Source organism: Gymnogyps californianus, chromosome 12 (assembly GCF_018139145.2).
Source record: "Gymnogyps californianus isolate 813 chromosome 12, ASM1813914v2, whole genome shotgun sequence".
In the NCBI taxonomy this organism is placed as follows: Eukaryota; Metazoa; Chordata; class Aves; order Accipitriformes; family Cathartidae; genus Gymnogyps; species Gymnogyps californianus.
In genome coordinates, this window is record NC_059482.1 from 5,381,052 (window position 1) to 5,400,655 (window position 19,604).

Consider the following 19,604-nt stretch of genomic DNA (forward strand, 5'->3'; position numbering starts at 1 on the left):
ACCCACGACAGCTGCCTGCCGGTCCCCCCGCTTTGCCGTCGGAGGAAAGGGGCAGTGCCGAGGCACCGGTGCGCAGAGCGGAGCAGCGGCACGGAGCGAGCTGCGAGAGCGCGGCTCTTTGAGAGACCGTCCTCGGTAAGCTGTCGTCCTTCGGCTCTGGCGTCTCTGCACCTCCCACAGCATCCCCACGTCATCAGGCCAGCGAAAGCTTCCTTCAAAGAAAACACAAAGCACGCAGCTAAAAGATATTCACTTACAGTTTATTTTTGCCTGAAATTATTTCACATCTCTTTGTACACAGCTACAGAACAGTAGTAGTAAACCATTGGTAAAAGCAACAGTGCTAAGGAAAATGTTGGCATAATTTTTCTTCTTTTTTTTTTTTTTTCTTCTTTCTTCCCATACTGCATCTGCGTACAGTTTGGGATTTGAAGGGGAAAAAAAACCTGGCACACTACATGAGTTAAGACTCAATTTCTGTTTCATTTATTTAAAAAAAAAGAAAAAAAAGAACATGATTTGGGTAGGGGTTGTCTACATAGCAACAAAGTTTAAAAAAAAACCTAAAAACAAAAACAAAAGCTTGGCTTCCATTGAATAAGATTAAATATATATATATTTATATATAAAAAATTACATTGGCTGTATGTGAAACCTTGAGGTGCTGAAGAATAAAATAAAGTTGTTAAACAGAGGAAAAACTTTTTTGTTTTTTTGTTTGTTTTTTTTTTTAAATAAGCAGCTCTGTACAATGAAGGCTCATTATGAAAAAAAAAGTCAACAGCATAGTTATAAAAGAAACCACGATTTTTAAAAAATCATCTTCTAAGCAATTGTGGAATTTGAAAAATGTAGCAGTCACATTTACAGACAGGTCAGAGCTATCGGATCAGCAACAACGCTATATTTCAGTCTCCCCAGAGGAACATGCAGAACAATGCGTGCACAGAACAGGTAGGGGAGGGAGGGGAGGGCGGAGAAGAGGAGGGGGGGAAAAAAACCAGAAAAAGCTGATGCACAAAATGGAGGGAGAGCTTTTTTTTCTCTTTTTGAAATATTGGACGTAAACAGAAAACAACCGAGGCAACTTGTAAAATCTACAGAGTTTTGCAAATACCCCATTGGCGAAATAAACGACGTCTTTTCCCCATCTCCCATGTTTAAACCTGACATGGTTTAAAAGACTAAAGAAAGTTTTCAGGCTTCGGAAGGAAACGTGACTTTTATTAATCCCTGCACCCCTCCCCCCAACAGCCATACCCCCCTTGACAGATATTTTCCTTCCTATTTGATAACGTTTGAGGCATTTTGAAATCAAAAAGACAACGCGATGAATGTTGTGACAGAGAGGGAGTATAATACAGTATGCATTACTAAAAGGCAATTCTTCAAGGAGGACACTTCCTTTTAAAAAAAATAATAATAACAACAAGACAGCAAACTAGTTTATACAGTACTATACGCAAAAAAGGTAAAAGAATTAACAATTCATAAATAAAAGACAGGTCCCAGACCTGTTATTTGTGAACCATTTTCTTAAATAGGTGCATTATGTAAATCTTATGTACAACAAAATTACTTTGCATAACAACTGCAAGGACATGGGGGGAGGTGAAAATCATATTGGTTTTGGTTTTCTTCTCTTGAGATTTTTATAAGTTTGATTTTCTGGAGCAAAACTGGTGAAAGAGGAGTTCTGACTGGATGGGTGCCAGCCAAGGAAACCCAGGTAAATAATGACAAATGAATATACTTTTTTTTCTCCACACGGCATAAAACACAAAGGTAAATAAATTCCACAAAGGTGTTTTTTTTCCTCTTTATAATCCTCTTGCTGCTACAAAGTCCTTTTTTTTTTTTCTTTTTCTTTTTTTTTTTTTCCTTTTCAATTTAAATTATGTGGATTCCAAAATCACAAAGCTGAAAGAATCCAGCCGGGTCCAGGCTTGCCCCATCCCCCCCGACACACACAACGCCACTCCTCTACCCCACAACCACGACTTCTACGACCAAGTCCCAGGACTCACTGCTCTACAGGTATTAGCCAAAAGTTATTTTCCGGTTTGTTTTCCTCTGTTTGTTTTAAAAATCTTTTCCTTCTCATGAGAAGCAAAAGAGAAGAGTTGGAGGCAGGGAGAGTTCACCATGCTTCGGTGTAGCGGACGTCCACTTCTTTCAGGTTGGGTAGTTTAGCCTGTGCGGGAGGGTAGGAAAAGGTCAGAATTAACGACACACGTTCAGGACTCAGGAAAAAAAGTTCCCGTCAAATCTGTACCGTCAGCAAACTGGGAGGATTGATCTATCGGCCACAAACTGCAGGAAGATGTGCTATGACCTCAACCCTGCCGAGTACCAGTGCTGAGTTCAGCAGCGAGCTGAAGCATACAGGTGGTAATGAAGGAACAAGATGCTGAGCCTTTACAGGCACACAGGACTAAGTCACATCTGCAGCAAAAATGAGTGGCTCTAGTAAAACCCACGCACCAGCAATCAGGTCCAGATCAGACCCCGATCTTTATTTTTTTATACAAACGCTTAGCAAAATTTGTTTGTCAATCTCCAGCCGTGAAGGCAGCGGACTCAAAGTGCAGCAGCCAGCCACACGTTCCTTCTTCAGCCTCTACACTAAGTCATTGCTTGATTTTTCCCTCCGTGTATTAAAAAAATGTGGAGAGTGTTAGCAACTTTTGGTGTCTTTGTGGTCTCCTTTCCATAACTCCAGTGCATTTGGACACATTGTTCCTGAATTACCCTGCGCAAGGCAAATGGGAATCGGCTGTTTGCACTGTTCCTACTTGTCGATCCCGTTTCCATGCTCTCTGACCATAATTGTACAGCTAATTCTCTCAAAACAAATAAACACGTTTAATTAGGCTAGGGCATAATTGAAGAGTTGGAATTTTCTAGGAGTCATTATTACCTCACTCCTTGATTTATGTGCACGCATATTTTGATAAGAGCTAGTCATAATCCTACAGACACTGCCAGCAAATAATTTTTCAGTTAGGCAATAATGACTTCAGTAGTGGGTGTTTATTTATTGTCTGGTTCAGCCTGCCTGGTACATATGTGGGTGTCTGTGTGTGTGCAAGCGTGTTTAGTGGGGTGGGGGATGGAGCAGAGAGGAAATGTCATCACTGGCTTGTGCCCCAAATGCTCTCGCAGACCAAGGGGAGAAGAAGGAAAGATTTGTATCAAAAATACTTTCTTTGAAGTCTGAGCTGTTCTCAACAGACCTACAACCATGTGCCCCAGGGAAAGAAACTATTACCCTCCCTTTGAACACACACAGAGCTCTGAAAAAATGGCCACTAAGATAAATCTCAGTGAAAGAGGTGAGAGGGGAAAAAGTGACGCACGCCTGTTTTCTCAGCTTTTTTAATTCTCTGCAATCATCGGGACTTTGCTCACAGCCAGTTTTGCTGTTTGCCCTGGCAAGTCACTTTCTTGCGTTGCTGCTAAGGACTGTTAATGCAATACCAGAGCAGAGGGAACCGGTTAGGAAAATATGAGTTTCGGTATGAAGTTAGTGGCAAAGGGGCTCAGAAGCAGGGGTGGGACTGGGGGAGCCTTTCAATAGACTTGATTTCAGAGCCCTGGGCCAAATACAGCATTGACCTTGATTGTCTCTAAATGCCTGGGGCCTGATACAAGCTCCATTGTGTGAACCCATCTGCAAGCCAGCTGTTAATTCCAAGGACGACTTCTTTGCATATACAATTGTGACACAAGTTTTGAAAACTTGATCTTGAAAAAATCCATGCTAGCAGCATTGCAACTGAGTCCCTGTGGGAGCCCTGGCTCCGCAGCCAGAACCGAAGATATACATTTGCAGTGAATTTTGAAAGCAGAGCCGTTTCAGGACTTGCCTCAAGTTCGAAACTCAACTCAAGGTTGTGACCTTTTTGCGTAAGCCTGGCACAATCTAAGGTTTCAGCACACAAGGCAACGTAACTTTGAGTTTCATCTTGAGTGCTTGGGTTTACAAGGTAAGACTTTGAGAGATGCGACTCACGCAACACCAGAGTGAAGACAAAGTCCACGTGAAGTCATGAAAGCCAATGCATCTCAGGCAGTCTTTGTCTGAAACCACCTGGGGCCGTTCCCCTCCCACAGCTACATTCTAGTTCTTTACACCATTCTGCCGACGTGGTTGTAAATTCACAGTACAAATGGTAACACCAGACATTTTACAGGTCAGACTCGGGAACCGGGCATTTGTGCAGGCATTTCTGTTTAAAGCCCAGTTCCAGTTCAAGAGGTGTCACGATAAACTTGCACCTTCCTCAATGCTTTCAATTCTCCCTTTGCCTTCTGAATCAAAGCTCCGTATTACTGTTCACCCACGTGACTTTTGGTTCTGTTAACAGTACAGGACATGGCTTTGGAGGTGCACTAGATTTTACCTGTCTGTGTATTCTCATTGGAAACAACCAATATGCTCCTATTTATGAAACCTTTACTGTTGATAGCACTGGCGAAAAGATTCAGTTTGTGATTCCATCTCACGCTTATCCGTTCAGCATATTAAATGTTTCCTGGATCCATCAAAGCCAGCAACCTCAGAATGCTGTTTTCAGTCATTATCTCCCCAAAGTAATCCACTTCACCCTCTTCAGATGACTTTCATGCTACCCACTCCGTGGGGCCAGTTGTCTCTGCACTAGGCACTACCACCATGCACTTGCTAAATCTGCAAGTCCTCCTGGGCCAGCTACTTCTCATCTTTAGTAGATGCAATTCAGAAATACCTTGAGATCTTCATAGGTATCTGCTGAAAGTTTCGTGCTGTTCATATTTAAACTACACAGGCTCTTCATGGCTAAAAGAGAAAACACACAGATATTTATGATCACGCTGCGTTTTCTTAAAATATCAGGCTTACAGTAGGACGAAGCATAAACAAGACATGACTATGTGCAGCACTCTCAGGAAAAAGCTGAATAGTGTAAAATATAGAAGTACGAATGGATAAACAGCTGTTTGGGCCCTCATCCAGGAAAAAGTCCCTATTTAGGAAGGGCCATTAAGCATATGCTTAAGTCTGCTAACTTCAAAGGAGTTCAGACAACTTCTCATAATCAGTTTCCTGCACATTATTCTGAATAGTGCCCGTCCTCAGCGCTCTGCCTGGTGCACGCAGGGGCCATGCTGATCTAGCAGTCCTCCCTCTCCCCTCCCTCCCCCCCATTTCCATTTTAGGCTCCAGTACTTAGCAGAATAGTGTCCTAAGATGAGCCATAACTACTGGCCTGTGTGGCACGTCTGTGTAGGATCAAGCCTATTAAAGGAGCCCTTTAAACCCAATAGGCGAGGTTTATAATACAATGCTGGATGTAGGAAAGGGTCTCATTCTGGCATGTCAAGCAGCTCTCAGCGCCCAGGGGAATCCTGAGTGCTGCTTAGATGGCCCCACTCTGCCTTGCCCTATTTAAATTAAGAATAGCGAGAGTTTCACCTCCCCAAAAAAGAAGGAACAAAAAATGCCAGAGAGGGTACGAAACCTGCTGCGCATGGTTACTAAACTCACTAATAAGTTGCTACATGGCTTTGCAATCTTCCCCTCCTGCACCACAAGGTCAGACTCCCACTCAGAGGGGACACCCATGGGAGGGCGCGTGAAAAAAGCTGGGAAGTCCCAGGGCAACAGGTCACCACGTGAGATCGAGACAAGCGCTATCAGTAAAGTCAGAGGCAAGAGCTAGAGTACAGTCTGGGACAACAAAGCCCACACGAGGCCACTAAGCATCGTGAGGCTCAGATCACCATCCCGCTTCCCCTGCCTGTAGCTGAACGGCCACTTGAGTGGGCAGGGAGGAGGGAAGTTTAAATCCAAACACAACCATGGCCTGTCCTAAATCCCTGCGGAAGCAGAACTGTGGCAGCCAAGAAATCAATCTTCTCTCTGAACCCACGTGAATTCCTCTGAACCCACATCATTTTCCTCCGTAGCTTATTTTGGTCACTTACAACTAAGTGCCAGCAGCCCAGCATCCGTGACCGGAGTCTCGCACAGGTTGAGCACTTGCAGCATCGTGAGGTGTTCAGACAGAAGCCGCAACCCTGCATCTCCGAACTGTGGGGCGCAAGCAAAATTGTTTTCAAACAATGCATGAACATTGTGTGCAAGTACCTCAGTGCAAACAGGGCACATTAAAACGAGGTTTGCAGATGAGCCCTCAAAGCCACACTCAGATTGTTTACCGCAATCTCAAATGACGGGAGAGAAAGCAAATAGTTTTATCCCTATTTTGCAGACAGGGAACAGGAAAATTAAGTGACTTGTGCACACTTAACCGCAGGCCATCATTTAATTAGAATGGTGCCTTTGAAGTCTGGACTTCGTATAAGGGAGCTCCCACCCAGGCTATACAAGATGGTTATGGCAGTCTCAGCCAGTTCCCAACCACATCACCAAAAAAAAAGCATAATGCAAGTGGTATTAATTAGCTATTTTGGTCTCAAGAACAATGTACTATTGATTGGTAATTGTTCTATTGACCCACTTCATTTCTGCTGTTTCTAAATTCTAGATTAATGGAAACCAGGATATCGCACGATAAAATGGAATCTAAACTATTTTTTTTCTTAATTAAAAAAAATTCATACAAAAAGCAGACTCTTTGTCCAGTGAAATCAAACTCATTTTGAGCAAGAAGCATCAAAGTTTTCAAATCCAAAAGTAACATTGTTAGGACAAATCTGGAGGAGATACAAGACAGTCTTAAAACAAGCAAGCAATCAGATTCTACTTCATATTCCCCACACAAAAAGAGGAAATTTCTGGGATACAAAAGTAGTTACGAAAACAAAACAAGATATTTACATGACATTTGAGTGAAAAAAAATGCTGCTTTTTGTGGTTGCACTGAGAATAATCACATTTTCAGCGAGCACTACAAATAGGTGCTAACAGAAAATGGGAAAACCTATTCAGTGGAGAACCTCAGAGACCAAAACCAGCAGGGAAATGTAGAAGAAAAATTTAATTTTAAAAGCTCATTCAATTAACAGCTGAATAATTTATTCAGTTAACTTGGCCTCTTTTTGCTTACAAAATAACCACATTCTCATTATAGTTTCCTTCTATTTATTCATTATTTGAGTTTCTTTTTGTTGCTGTTGTTTTTAAAGAAATTCTGGTTGATCAGCATTCAGGGCAATTCACTGCCTACACTGCATAGACTCTGTGTTTTGCTTGACCAGATGAGCGGTACAGCATCATTTTTTTCATCCTAAATGGGTGAAAGCATAAGCACTTCTCAGATGAACAGCAGCACATGTACTGCAAAGTACACAGCATCAACAATGCCTAACTGGAACATTCAACCCAAGACAGCAGCAACCCTTTCATCATTAAAAATAAAATAAAATTTAAAAAAAAAAAGGGGGGAGTGGGGAGGGGAGAAAAATCAGCCTCCAAGATGAGCTAGACCATAGAAAGGCCCTGTAAAAATAGCATGAGGACAAACTCATTCTAAGGAAGCCTCTTCACACACTTCTTGTGCTGACGTAACGTGAAATTTCAGAATTAGTCAGCGTTGGTTCCTGCTCTGAGTTTCAGTCTGCAAAGCACTTACCTGAGTTGACCACAGGTTCAGCTGCTTGAGTGAAGGCAGTTTAATGAGGTGCTCAGCACAAGCACTTGTCACATTGGTAAAGGCTAGGCTGAGGTTTTCCAGATTTCCAAAAGATCCCGAGCTTAGCAAGCGGGCCAGGTCTGCATCCTGAAAGCAAACAACAGATTGATAAGCAAGATTATTGACTCCTCAGCCTGCAATCATCTGCAGTGGTGACACTGATACTGTTAACCAGCAAGAGTTGCACAATTATACCACTTGTTTACAGTAATAAACACACATAGAAGTTTCTGTTTGTTTGGCAAGCAGCTGGGCTCTTGTGGCAGCGTTGCTTCACACACCCTGGGAAAAATTTACTCAGACAGTAGGACAAAAATTTTCTTTGCCTGTGTATCCTTACGAGACACGAAGGCTTCAGTGTCAGAACAAATATCGAAGATGGGTCTTTTAATTTAATGAAGATTTCACTGCAAGTTCTAGATCCGAACTGTGTTCAGGACCGTTATCTGGCCTCAGTGAAGTTAGTCTGGGTTGACACCAGGCTTAACTGCAACAGTGATGGGTCTCTTTCAGACTTTCATGTCTAAGATCCAGAACTGGACATTGTGAAGTCTGCTTTTTTTAATGCAAAATTCTGTCCCCAAATCTACCATTAGATCCTACTGTAAATTCCAAATCTGCACACCAGTATAAATCTGACAGTCTGATGCTTGTATTGGCATTGGAAACTGCTGCACAGACCCAAGAGCAGAAACGTGCCCTTACTTGTGTGAACTCCAGTTGTGTTGACAGAGCAAGTGGAATGGCTCCCCTCTTGACTGACCAAAACCACTGTGCCACATGGCAAACATAAATCAAGTGTTTAAATATGGAAAGACAAAGCTTGTTTTTCTATTGACATGATTAACTTACTGTGGACTTCGATGGCAGTGTTAACCTTGTGGGACCACCTTTTCTTTGCTGTAAGAGAGAAGATATTATGGTCAAACAAGTTGCCATTCTACGTTTCAGACCAACTGAAGTATAGCAAGCTCTTCACTAGAGCAAACCCTGCTCCAATTTCAAAGCTCCCTTCCAGCCCTTCCACCTCTTCCCTGTTTTTTGTGCACTGACAGATCTTTTTCTGAGTGTCCGAGATGCAGGCCTGTTGCTACCCAGGGGACACCCACTAACCGCAGCTAGCGGTCTTCGTGCCATAGGTCAGCATTTTGTCTGATTCAGCCTGCCATTATTTGGTTACTTTCACTTTAAAGGAAACAGCCTTAAAGTGCCAGACTAAGATAGCAAAGGGGTTGAGACTGCACAGCTGATAAAATCATTTGTTTGACTTCAAAAAAAGTGTATACTTTTCAGGCTGGGAGCAGGGGTTAAAGAAGACAAATATAAATGTGAAAGAGGGAAGAGGAAGATTGTGGGCATGTTTGCATAGGTGAGAAAGTGCTAATGAGAGCAGATCTATCTTCAATCTGTAGATCCTGTCTTTAAAATCAGGAAAAAGTCTTTCTCTCATAGACTCTAGCTCTGAGAACTAGACCTAAAGACCATCTCAGTGAAACGATGTGAATGTCAAAGCATTAAGAAATGCTGGCCAGCACTAGAACCATTTGCTACTCATATGTCAAAAGGTGGCAGAATTTGACAAGCTGACTTGTAAGATCTTAAGATAGCAGGATTTCACCTTTATTCTTTCACACAGATTCTAAGCAGGTTATTGAATATCATTCATAAACATAGTATGGGATTAGACACATCAGTAAATATCACACAGTATATATATTCACAGTAAAATCCTCCAAATACTGCTCCCATTCTGTTGTTAACTGGGAATTTCACACCCTGCTTGTCTGTCTTTTGTACCTCCATTTCTGGAGAGTACAGACCACAACGTGCTATGGCTATACTGCATGCAGGGTGACATACCAGCTCTTTTAACTCTCTCTGCCTGTCACACAGCTGTTCATACATTCTCTTTCCCACGTCTGTGCTTTCCAGGGTAGAGATGATCTGGAGCTGGGTGTCGTTATTATCGATGATGTTGTATTCCAGCATCAAACACAAAATCTAGCAGCAGAATGAAAGAAGAGTGATCACTGCAGTGCTTACAATCAATTTCTTCCAAATATCCTAATTACACTGGGCATGTTAGTTTAAATTACTGGGTAAGTTTTTAGAGCATGCATTATGCAGGCTAGATTAGCGGATTGTAGCAACATTTACTGACCTTCCAACACAAGAAACCAATTTTTTTTTCGTAAAGAATGAATTCTAATCTCTGAAAGTCAGCCTGTCTATCCTGTCTTCCATTAGTGCTCATTCCTTCTGACTGAGAGGTGCAATTACTTTGCATCAGTCCTGGTAGATGCCTTCATGCCACAGCCTTCTTCAGAACCGGTACAATTGATCCAGTATTTCCCAGGTACACCGGCTAGACTGCAGATTGGCAGACTTGGGACACTACACGTGAGCAGTAGAGCCAAGCAGTTCCCTAAGTGTTGGATTTTCTGTCCCTAAGTGCTGGGGTTTCTGTGCAAGCAGAATGCATGTGAAGTGTATCCAGTCTATGAGGCAGGATGGGGAAAGGCCAGAGAGGCTCCGGGAGAAGATGCTGCTGGGAGCTCGCTGCTGTGCCCAGGACACCCTCCATCTCACTAGGAACACGCCTGACTCACCCCTGGACAAGGGGCTGCCAGGAGCAAGTTAGACACCAGGGGATGATTCCAGTGGGTCACATGGGCTTAGGACACAAGCTGCCCCCTCCATGCTGGCTTAGGACACAAGCTGCCCCCTCCATGCTGGCTTTCCTTTTCAGCTACATATCATGCCATTGCAATTAAAATGTGAAGTTTTTATTCCCTCTGTAATTTTAATTCTTTTAAGTGAAAAAAAAATCAAGCAACATTTTATTCAAATTCATGCAGCACACTCTTTTATTTACTGGATTAAATTAGCATGCATAGATCTAAGTCAATGAAAAATTGTAACTCCTTCCACTTATTTAACGACTCTCTATTTCCATTTAAAATACATGATGACATTTATCAAGAAATGTCTCTAAAGAAACCCAGAAAAATATGTATAAACTATTAGTGCAACAAAAATAACCAATCATAAGCAAAAAAAAAAAAGTGTATTAATGTAAGTAAATAAGGTTTTGTAAATGCACTTCTTGTGCACCGCTCATTTTGCAGGTGGCAAGACAAGCATCAGGCATTTAGTCATGGAAAAGCCTTGTGGTTCTGAATTCTGACCCCTCGCCACAGCCTATACCATCATGGCCTTTTATGTCCCATCTTAGCCTCTCCAACTGAATTATAGCAAAGAATTTCTCTCTCCAAAAATTCTTGCACCCACCTTTCATGTAATTCACACTCTCATCTGCAGAGCAACAATATTCTGTTCCACTTAATCAAGAGAAACACAACTGCCCACTGCTGGTGTTTGATATGACACAAACCTGAACTCGGCTTCTCTAGTTCCACTAGATCTAATTCTGGGAAAGGCAGTATGAAACCGAATCTGAATACTGCTCGTAAACCTATATGACTACGTATGTTTAGGGCTTACCTCTACCATCGTCTGGTTACCCCTCAAAGCCAGCAGCATGCAAGGTCCTAATTTATTTTCAGCCAGTGAAAGCAGGAACTTCTTTGTTTTATAGCAGGATCCCATTAAAATATGAACCTATTTGAGAAACAGAGCTAAAATTAGAGGTGTGAACCTAAGAAACACATATATCTCTGGAAGGGACATTGTTACGCAGTCAAACAAATGTAAGTATTTGCAACAAACCTACGAAAAGGAGGCCCTCATTATGATTATGGTTGCAGTCTCTCAACAGCTTTATTGCTGATTGGAAGTGACTTTTTGAAAAAGGTGATGCCTAGTGAGATCTGAGGGAGCGGGTAGTTTTCCTCCATAAAGGAGCTCAGCTGACAGCCCAGAGGCCTGATATAGGCTCCCCAGGAAACATCAGAGCAGCTGTGCAATTTCCCCCATCCCTAGTAACACGATGAACCCAGCCCCAGGGGAACCACAGGAGATTTTGCTTTTGCATCTGTTTGCAGTTCAGTTTCTCTGGAAATGCCAGCTGGTGAGCAAGGGTTGTGTGGGCTGGATGTCTAGGTAAAAGGCAGTAGTGCTGGCAATCTGCTGGCTGAACGCTAGCCTTGGTTAAGGGGTGGTGACGGACAAAATCACCAGTTCACAATGAACAGACAGGAGCTGACTGGGAAAGGAAGGAGTGCCTTAAGAAAATGCAGCAGTCCTGAGCCCTAAGTCAGAGATGACTTCATGTGCTTTCAGGCTCTTGGGTCATTATCTCGCTTTCCCTTTTGCTCAGTTTTCCCTGATAGGAAAGAAATGCTGAGAACACTGCCTGAGTAAGACTCCTTCGAGTCCACTAGCTGACAAAAGTGTCCTGCAGACTCTCTTCTCTTAGCTCCGGAAAGCAGCGGATGGTATCACATAGTAACACCTATGGCAGAAATACAAAGCCACCTGTATAAATCAAATATAAGAGTCTCTTCTCACAAAAGAGGTTGGCAATATTCTTTTCCATTTAAAAGCCCTAGAGATTAGCTGCAGACAATTTCAGGTTCCTAGCAGATAGTCTTATTTTATGGCCCAGATGGCTGATTCACCAGCTTGCTGGCAGAGCACTATGTGAGAATTTGTAGTTTCCAATGACCTGGGCAGCAAGAGCTCCATTATGTAGACTCAACATCAGCACTACTCTACAATATGCTTGTAAATACGTTCTGTGGTCCCCCTGGTTCATGATATTGCCTGGACTATGTTCAATACTGCTGAAAATATCGCAACCACACCATGATGGGGTCAATTCTATGTGGATCACGTGCTACCATGCAATTCTTCTTCCTCATGGCTTCATTACCAGCAAGGCCTTTAGAAAAACACAAAATCTTTTTTTCTTAAGTATCCATCAGCCCAGGTGGCCTTTAAAAACAGTAAGCTTCAAGCCAAAAAGGATTTAATTTCATGCAGTTATCATTAAGCTTTTTTGAAGGTTTTCTTGAGCGATGAAAAATACTGACGCTAACACTAATGTAAGATCCATCTCAGAACAGGATGTTTTTCAAACTTTATGGTTAGTCGTTGGCAGCTTTTTAAGTATTTATCAACACCCTTGCAAAGGGCACCGAGTACTGCATATTAATGTGTGTTAGCATTGTGCTTTCTCATGCACGCCATCTCTTGATGCTCATAAATATCTTGGACCACAAAAGCTCTCAGGAGAAATGATATAGTTCTGAAGAAATTTTCTTTTCAAACGTAAAAGACATAGAATCAGTGAAGAGGGATGAAACCTTTTGTGAACAGTCTTTGTCCATTATCTGTTTCAAAGGTATCTTATTCATCTGAATTTAAGTTAAGAGTATAGACAGACATGCATGTTCTTTATGTCCCAAAATGTTCAGCATGTGGGAGATCCAAAGTGTAGATCCCCCTGAAAGTCACTTCACTGTATATCCAACAGCCAACGTCAACAAATGTTTTTCCCCTTACCAGGGAAAGGAAGTAATATCATTTCCATCTTACTTGCTATACGGAGAATTAATATACAGTGAGACCTACGTGACTTGACCCAGGTTGCACAGGAAGACAGTGCCAGCATCAGTGATTAAAACCTGTTATTTTCTGTCTAGTCCTTCTCAGAGTTACAAAAGAAATAACTGTGGGAAATGGAATGCTGGTTTCTAATTATACCTCCCCACAACAATGTAATTGGGCAGAAAAACTGCTAACACATTTTTATATCTATCTATCCATCCTTTGATTAATTCAATGTTACTGTTGTTTTTAAATTCCAGGGTAGCCTATAAATGAAAACTACAGGTGTGGATGTGCAGAACACTCTGTCTCCCCTGTCTGCCAGTATTCCATAGTCTCTGAGAGAGTTTTTTATACAGACACACAAACACACATATCTATAAATACAAAAATACATACATACATATGCACATACATATATACATGCATGGTTTTGTGCATTACACTACCAGTGAAAAAACACGCCAAAGTTCAAAAAGAGAAAGCTAATGTGTTAACCAAATTGCGACTGCAAGGAAGTTCAATGGATTTGGTGATATAAAGATTTAGATTTCCTGGTCAACACTTGTGGTTTACAGAACCATGATTTTGATAATTTTCTGACAAAAACAAGTAAATCTTGTTACTGCCAACTACACATTAGCTACTACTGCAAAGAAGCTACTAAACTCACATTATTGCAGACACGTACCATACTGGCAAAAAGCTCTCCATCATCATCACATGCCACTCCTCCAGGGCTGTAGAGCTGGAACCAGCCGTCTTTGCCAGCCCGCACACTCAGCAAACATGAGTGGACCTGCCAAAAAGTGAAGACATTGGGAAGGTTACAGTTCCTGCCAATAATCACCAGCGTCTCCCACACTGGGCCAAAAGAAGTAACTGCAAAACTGGGGACTGCTGGAAATTTCATGGTTAATATTCCAATATACAGAGCTGCAGGCAAGTCTCCACTCACAGAATCCATTTTTTCAGTACAAACAAGGAGGGAAGCTGTACCATCACTAATTACATGGCCTTTTTCGTTCCCTTTACACAAATCAAACACAAAATGGCTCTAATCTAGAACAGCTCCTTTCACTTGGGAAAAAAACAACCAAAAACCAAAAAAAAAAAGACTCAAATTTCTGAGCTTCTGCCATTTTCCCCCATCCTCCCAGCATGTGTGTCTATACTTCTGATGTGATCTGCATACCAAATGCAGTGGCTGATGGCTTGCTCATTCCAATCATTAAAAATTCTTATTACTCCTGCTATAATAAAATTTGACCGGAGTCAGGGTAAAGGAGGTTCACAAGGAAAATTCAACAGGGATACATAAGACAGAAGTTGTACAGAAGAACTGGCACCAGTGAGCAACCATTAGTCTAAATTTGGCCCACTGTAGAGATTGCTATATCTAGTCCCACAGTTTAACAGGAGTCAGAATTAAGCTTTTTTTTTTCCTTTTTCTTTTTTTTTTCCTTTTTCTTTTTTTTCCCCTTTTTCTTTTTTCCTTTTTTTTTCCCCCTTGAAGAGACAGGTGTTCTATTTCAATTTTTGAGGTGTGTGTGGGGGAAGTAAAGACCATGCTCTTTCCTTTGCGCATGTAACACTAGTGACAGATGAAATCCCGGTGCCATTCTAAGATAAGAAGGTTTCTCTTATCTGACAAGGATGACTACTGCCCACAAAGGCTAAAACCATGAAAACCAGGAGTTCTGGGCAATGATGATGACGACACAGCCTCCTCATCCACAGTTTGGGGCAGCTTTCTTCCCTTTATGCCAACACCAAAATTAATGCAGATGAAAGGTTCCCTCTGACTCAGCCAAAGCTGATGATGTTGAACAAGCTACATGTGCAGCTATGAAGCAGTCAGTCACCATGAGGCTACAGCTACGCACTCATTCCAGTAACACACCTCCTACCCTGCTTCTCCTGCTAATTCATGAGAATTATGGTCATTTGCACACAATGTAACTGAAATGCAGCTACATAAAACCTGTTATTTTGTAAGCTGTATGGATCCATGGATTTTGCTTCCTTTTTTTTGTATGGAAGATGAAAAGCTCTGAGAGATTCATCAGAGTGGGAAAATCTTGCTGGTTGCAGTTTACTGCAGAGCAAGGACATCAACTGATGCCAGACAAGGAGGTCATAACACATCTTAGCACAGCAAAACCACACCATGTTTTGAAACAAACTACTTAAGGAGAGATCTTCTGAACAAGTGTAGTTGCAATCCCTCCAATTAATACTCTGTGTAAACTGGCAATAAACTCACTTCTTGCCTTGGGTCTTCTGCAAATCTCTGAATCACATATTTCAGCTCCCTGAAAAACAAGTTAAAAGGACAAGAATAAGCAGTTGCTGGCTGCAGTATTCACTCAAGTGTTACACTTCTCTTGGATTACACTTTAAACGATACATATTCATGCACTTCAGACAGAAACAAGTTGAACTGCTTCCACAGGAAGGAAATATGAGGTCTAAAAGTGATTACCAAGGACAGTGTCTATTCACAATAGCCTAGAAAAGCTTTCAGAGATGTGCAGTGACAAACTCGTTTGTAAATCCTATCAGCATCCAGTGTCTTTAGTCCTTGGGCTCCTGCCGCTACAGTAAATTGCAAAGAAAACTACATCTTTTTATTGCTAACAGAACATGCTTACAGCCTCTCACAGAAAAAAAAACTAGAGACGCAATATTGAATAATGCATCATTGCTATTACTGACTAGTACCAGTATTTTAAGTAATTACCCCCTTCAATAAAACAAAAGTCCCACAAACTTACTTTGTGAATTTCTCATGTGCAAGAGCTCTGAAATTTAAAACAGAAAACAGAAGAGTATGAGGATTTGGGAGAAGGGAAGGAGGAGAAAAAAACCCAAAAACCCAAACAACTACTTTTCAATTCTTTCCAGTTAATAAAAGGATTTTCTAAGCAACTGCAGCACACAAGACAAAAAGAATAATCTTTCCAAAAAAGATCAGGTAAAGTCTCCTTCATTAATCTAGGGCAAAAAAAATGAAGAGAAAAAAAATCACTTGGAACAAATCTTGTAGCTCTTCCTGAGTCCTGTCTTAGACAAGGCTCTGACTGACGTCAGTGGGAGCTTTGGGTCAGAAGAAAGTAAGTAAAAGACTTACAAGATAGCTATATAATTACAAACAGAATTTTGGCTACCTCCAAGAACCAGGTGAATTCTTTAATTGCAATGCAATTAAGGTATGGTCACAACTAATTAACATCATACATCAGTAAAGCAATTAATGATCATTCTGTGAAGTGCCTTGCATCATGGTATGGTTTACACCTCCCCCAGGACTCACGTTTGACTTAGGTAAATGATGTCTCTGTTGCCTATCTCCAAGCTCTTGCTGTAGCCCAGGTAACCTGGCACGGAAGATTAGACCTCTCTGATTCAAGACATCAGGTCATTAGGGGATGTGATAAGCTAGCAAATTGTACAATTATAGGTTGTAATGTTTGTCCGTGGAGGTCTGCATTTTATAAACACCACTGTTCATTAATAGGTTTCCGAGGGAGCTTGGCTGATCCGTAGGGTAGTTTCTTCATTTAATGCAAAATACAAATGATACCACTCTCCGTGGCGCCAGTAAAGCATCCTCCTCCACTAAATCTCTCACTTTGCTCTTCTCCTCACCAGCTTTCCTTCCTTTCCTGTCTCTAGTTAACCATTCTTCTCTTCAGGATCATCTTAGAGAAATGGGTAAGGAAGATGAAGATGGGGAAGTCTTCACGTCCTTCTGCATCAGCCAAAATCAACTCTAGATTCTAAATCATACTAGAGGCACACAGCTCCTATTACTATCAGTTTTTACTTGACATTATATCTCACCATAAAACAACAGTAACAAGAATAACCCAGTAAATACTAAAACAGTGCAAACTTACTCCTTGGGAAATGGGATAGGTTGAAGCAAGCTGGCCAGGGCTGGTCTCCAGTCATCATAGTCTGACCTGAAAAACGAACATTTTATTAATAGGTTACCAAGTACTAAATACGGTTTGTCAACAGTTAGTTCAAGGAGTTAAAAGCTTTTTACTGCAGGCACCAACCACCCTTCTGTTTTACTGAGACACTCGAAAGATCTACGGTGACATTTCCCTTTCCATTTTCAGCACATTCTCCACTGAGGCACAATAAATCTGGTATTTGCAACGACCTCCAGAGAGGCCTTCTTTATGTCAACTTAAAGACATTTGCTGTTTATGAAACCTGATGCCATTTAATCACTAAGTAATACTTTCATCTAAGTTGGTACAGCAATTACCAGGCCATTGCTATTTACAGCTCTGCATTTAATTGGAATTTTTTTGTTGTTGTTGGGTTTTTTTGCTATAAGACATAAACCCATTTATAAAAACAAAGATACTCCCCAAATCCATTTTTGACCTTGGCACAAAGGAATGGGTCAATTTAAACAGTACAAAGTCTTTAGCTTAAGAGGCGAGAGACTAGAGAAGGAAGCACTGTCAAAATTATTAAAAGTGAAAGAGGACAAATGAGGATAACCACAGCAGAGAGCTCAGGCCAGTGAACCCAGTAAGAAGTGTCTCCTCTCTGTTGTGTTAGCACCACAGCTCCCAGCTGATGCATTTTGTTTTCATCTCTGCTGTCAATATACAGAACTGTCCTTCTACGAGGAGTCATCCATAAGGGGATGCTCATGTGAGCTAGGATAAAGAGAACATTTTGCTTTACAGCATGCACTGGTCAGTGCAAACTAATCTGGCAGCATATCGTCTCAATCTACCTGCAAAATGCCAGCTGCTCGAGCACACGTGGTGAAGCAGGTATGGCTTCTCATGTAGGAATGGGACTTTGCACACTGCCACCCCTCTCCTTCAAATGATCTCAAACATTTAGTGGTTAGTTAGCACTAATTAACTGCTGTACCAATGCACTGCACAAAGGGTACAATCATTGTAAGACGGATGAAGTGAAGAACACGGAAGATAAGAGAATTTGGCAAGTCAGCACCAAAATGGGGCACAGAACCCACCAGCCAAAGCCCAGATCCCAGCACTGCCGGCTAGGCCACTCTCACTCCAATTAATGCCGATGACTACACACAGAAGTAAACGTAGTAAATCTCATATGGGGTGAAACATCTTGGGATGTCTGTAGAAGACAATGTAGACGAGCCTACTGTCTCCTCTTACTGCTGTTACCCTTTGGATTTCAGTTTTAAAAGCCAGATTATTGGCTGCAGCTTACTGCAAACTTGGCACAAAAGCATGGTGTTTCTTTAGGAAGGAACGAAGTGTAATGTTCTCAAATGGACAGTATCTACTGATAGCATTAGAAACAGAAAACATATGCAGAGGAAGCATTCCAAAATAATGCATTTTTTGCAAAGAGAAGGTTCTAGCCCAGAGAAATTGAAGATGGATGCATTTCCAAAAGTCTCATCCATTTTTTGAACCACATAAACCAGGCATTTCCATAAATTAATAATACACATGATGTTGGACAATCCACAAAGGCATGTTCATGGCCACAAAGAAAACTTATATGCACGAGCAGGGTATTCTTAAGAAGCAACATGCAGAGAAATTTTAATTGAAGGGATAATCATGATGTAAAAATCAACCAGGGAGGCGGTTATCACTTGCCCAAGAGTTGTATAAGTTCAGGTTACAAAAATATATAATATCTTATGCAAGTAACCAATCCACAAGAACAACTATGATCTGATAGTAGCTTAACATATTAAAAAATAGATGAATGCCATACAAAAGCACTGTGGGATGGGTTAGTAGCTCCTCTTCCATACTGCTGTGCAAAAATTCCAGTTTTCTTTCCCACGCCAGGTGCAACCTAGCACAAAACTAAATGCCTATAATTCTGGTAAGCAACTTCAGCAAGTAGTCCTGCCCTTTTCATGGGTGCATTACCAGATAATCCCAGCATGTACTTTCCAGTCATTTCCTGAAATCCCTCTACCAAGAGGCCAAGAACCACAATATTGCGTTGAGTTCGCAGAGATGTCTCCTCCCCCACCTGCAGTTGTTAAACAACCATAAAGCACTTAGATACAAGGCTGGGGCTTAAAGGCAGGCAGTTTGGCAATTGAGCTGACACTGGCCAGGCAAAAATCTCAGTGCTAGTTCTCTTCAAAACACCAAACAAATAACGTTTGAGAGTCTTGGCAATGTCCCCTAATAAATACAACTTGTTTATTTTCCTCTTGTTATCTTTAGCATTTGAGGCACGAAGCATAGCACATGTGAAGCTACAGTAATCCAAAAAAGAAACCTCATGCCCATGCCAGTTACGCTAGAAGCCATTGAGCCTAATTTTCTCCTCCATCAAAAATTCTGTTCTCTGGTCTAAATTAGGAGCAACTCTGAGATAAGGGGTGTTACACTAACCTAAAGCGAGCGCAAGTCCATCATCACAGATAGAGCACTTTGTGATCACCCATTCACAAGGTTCTTT

General features: G+C 41.5%; 1 protein-coding gene across 1 annotated transcript in view; it reads right to left on the reverse strand.

Moving 5' to 3' along the window:
- Nucleotides 1-1,979: 1,979 nt before the first annotated feature.
- Nucleotides 1,980-19,604, reverse strand: part of CMIP (c-Maf inducing protein) — a 136,183-nt gene continuing 118,558 nt past the window's right edge. Inside the window, 11 exon segments of the mRNA XM_050903946.1 lie at nt 1,980-2,194; nt 4,752-4,822; nt 5,971-6,076; nt 7,581-7,727; nt 8,493-8,540; nt 9,501-9,641; nt 11,145-11,261; nt 13,843-13,950; nt 15,418-15,466; nt 15,929-15,955; nt 17,054-17,119. Of these exon segments, the coding sequence (XP_050759903.1) occupies nt 2,141-2,194; nt 4,752-4,822; nt 5,971-6,076; nt 7,581-7,727; nt 8,493-8,540; nt 9,501-9,641; nt 11,145-11,261; nt 13,843-13,950; nt 15,418-15,466; nt 15,929-15,955; nt 17,054-17,119 (934 nt within the window). The 3' untranslated portion in view covers nt 1,980-2,140.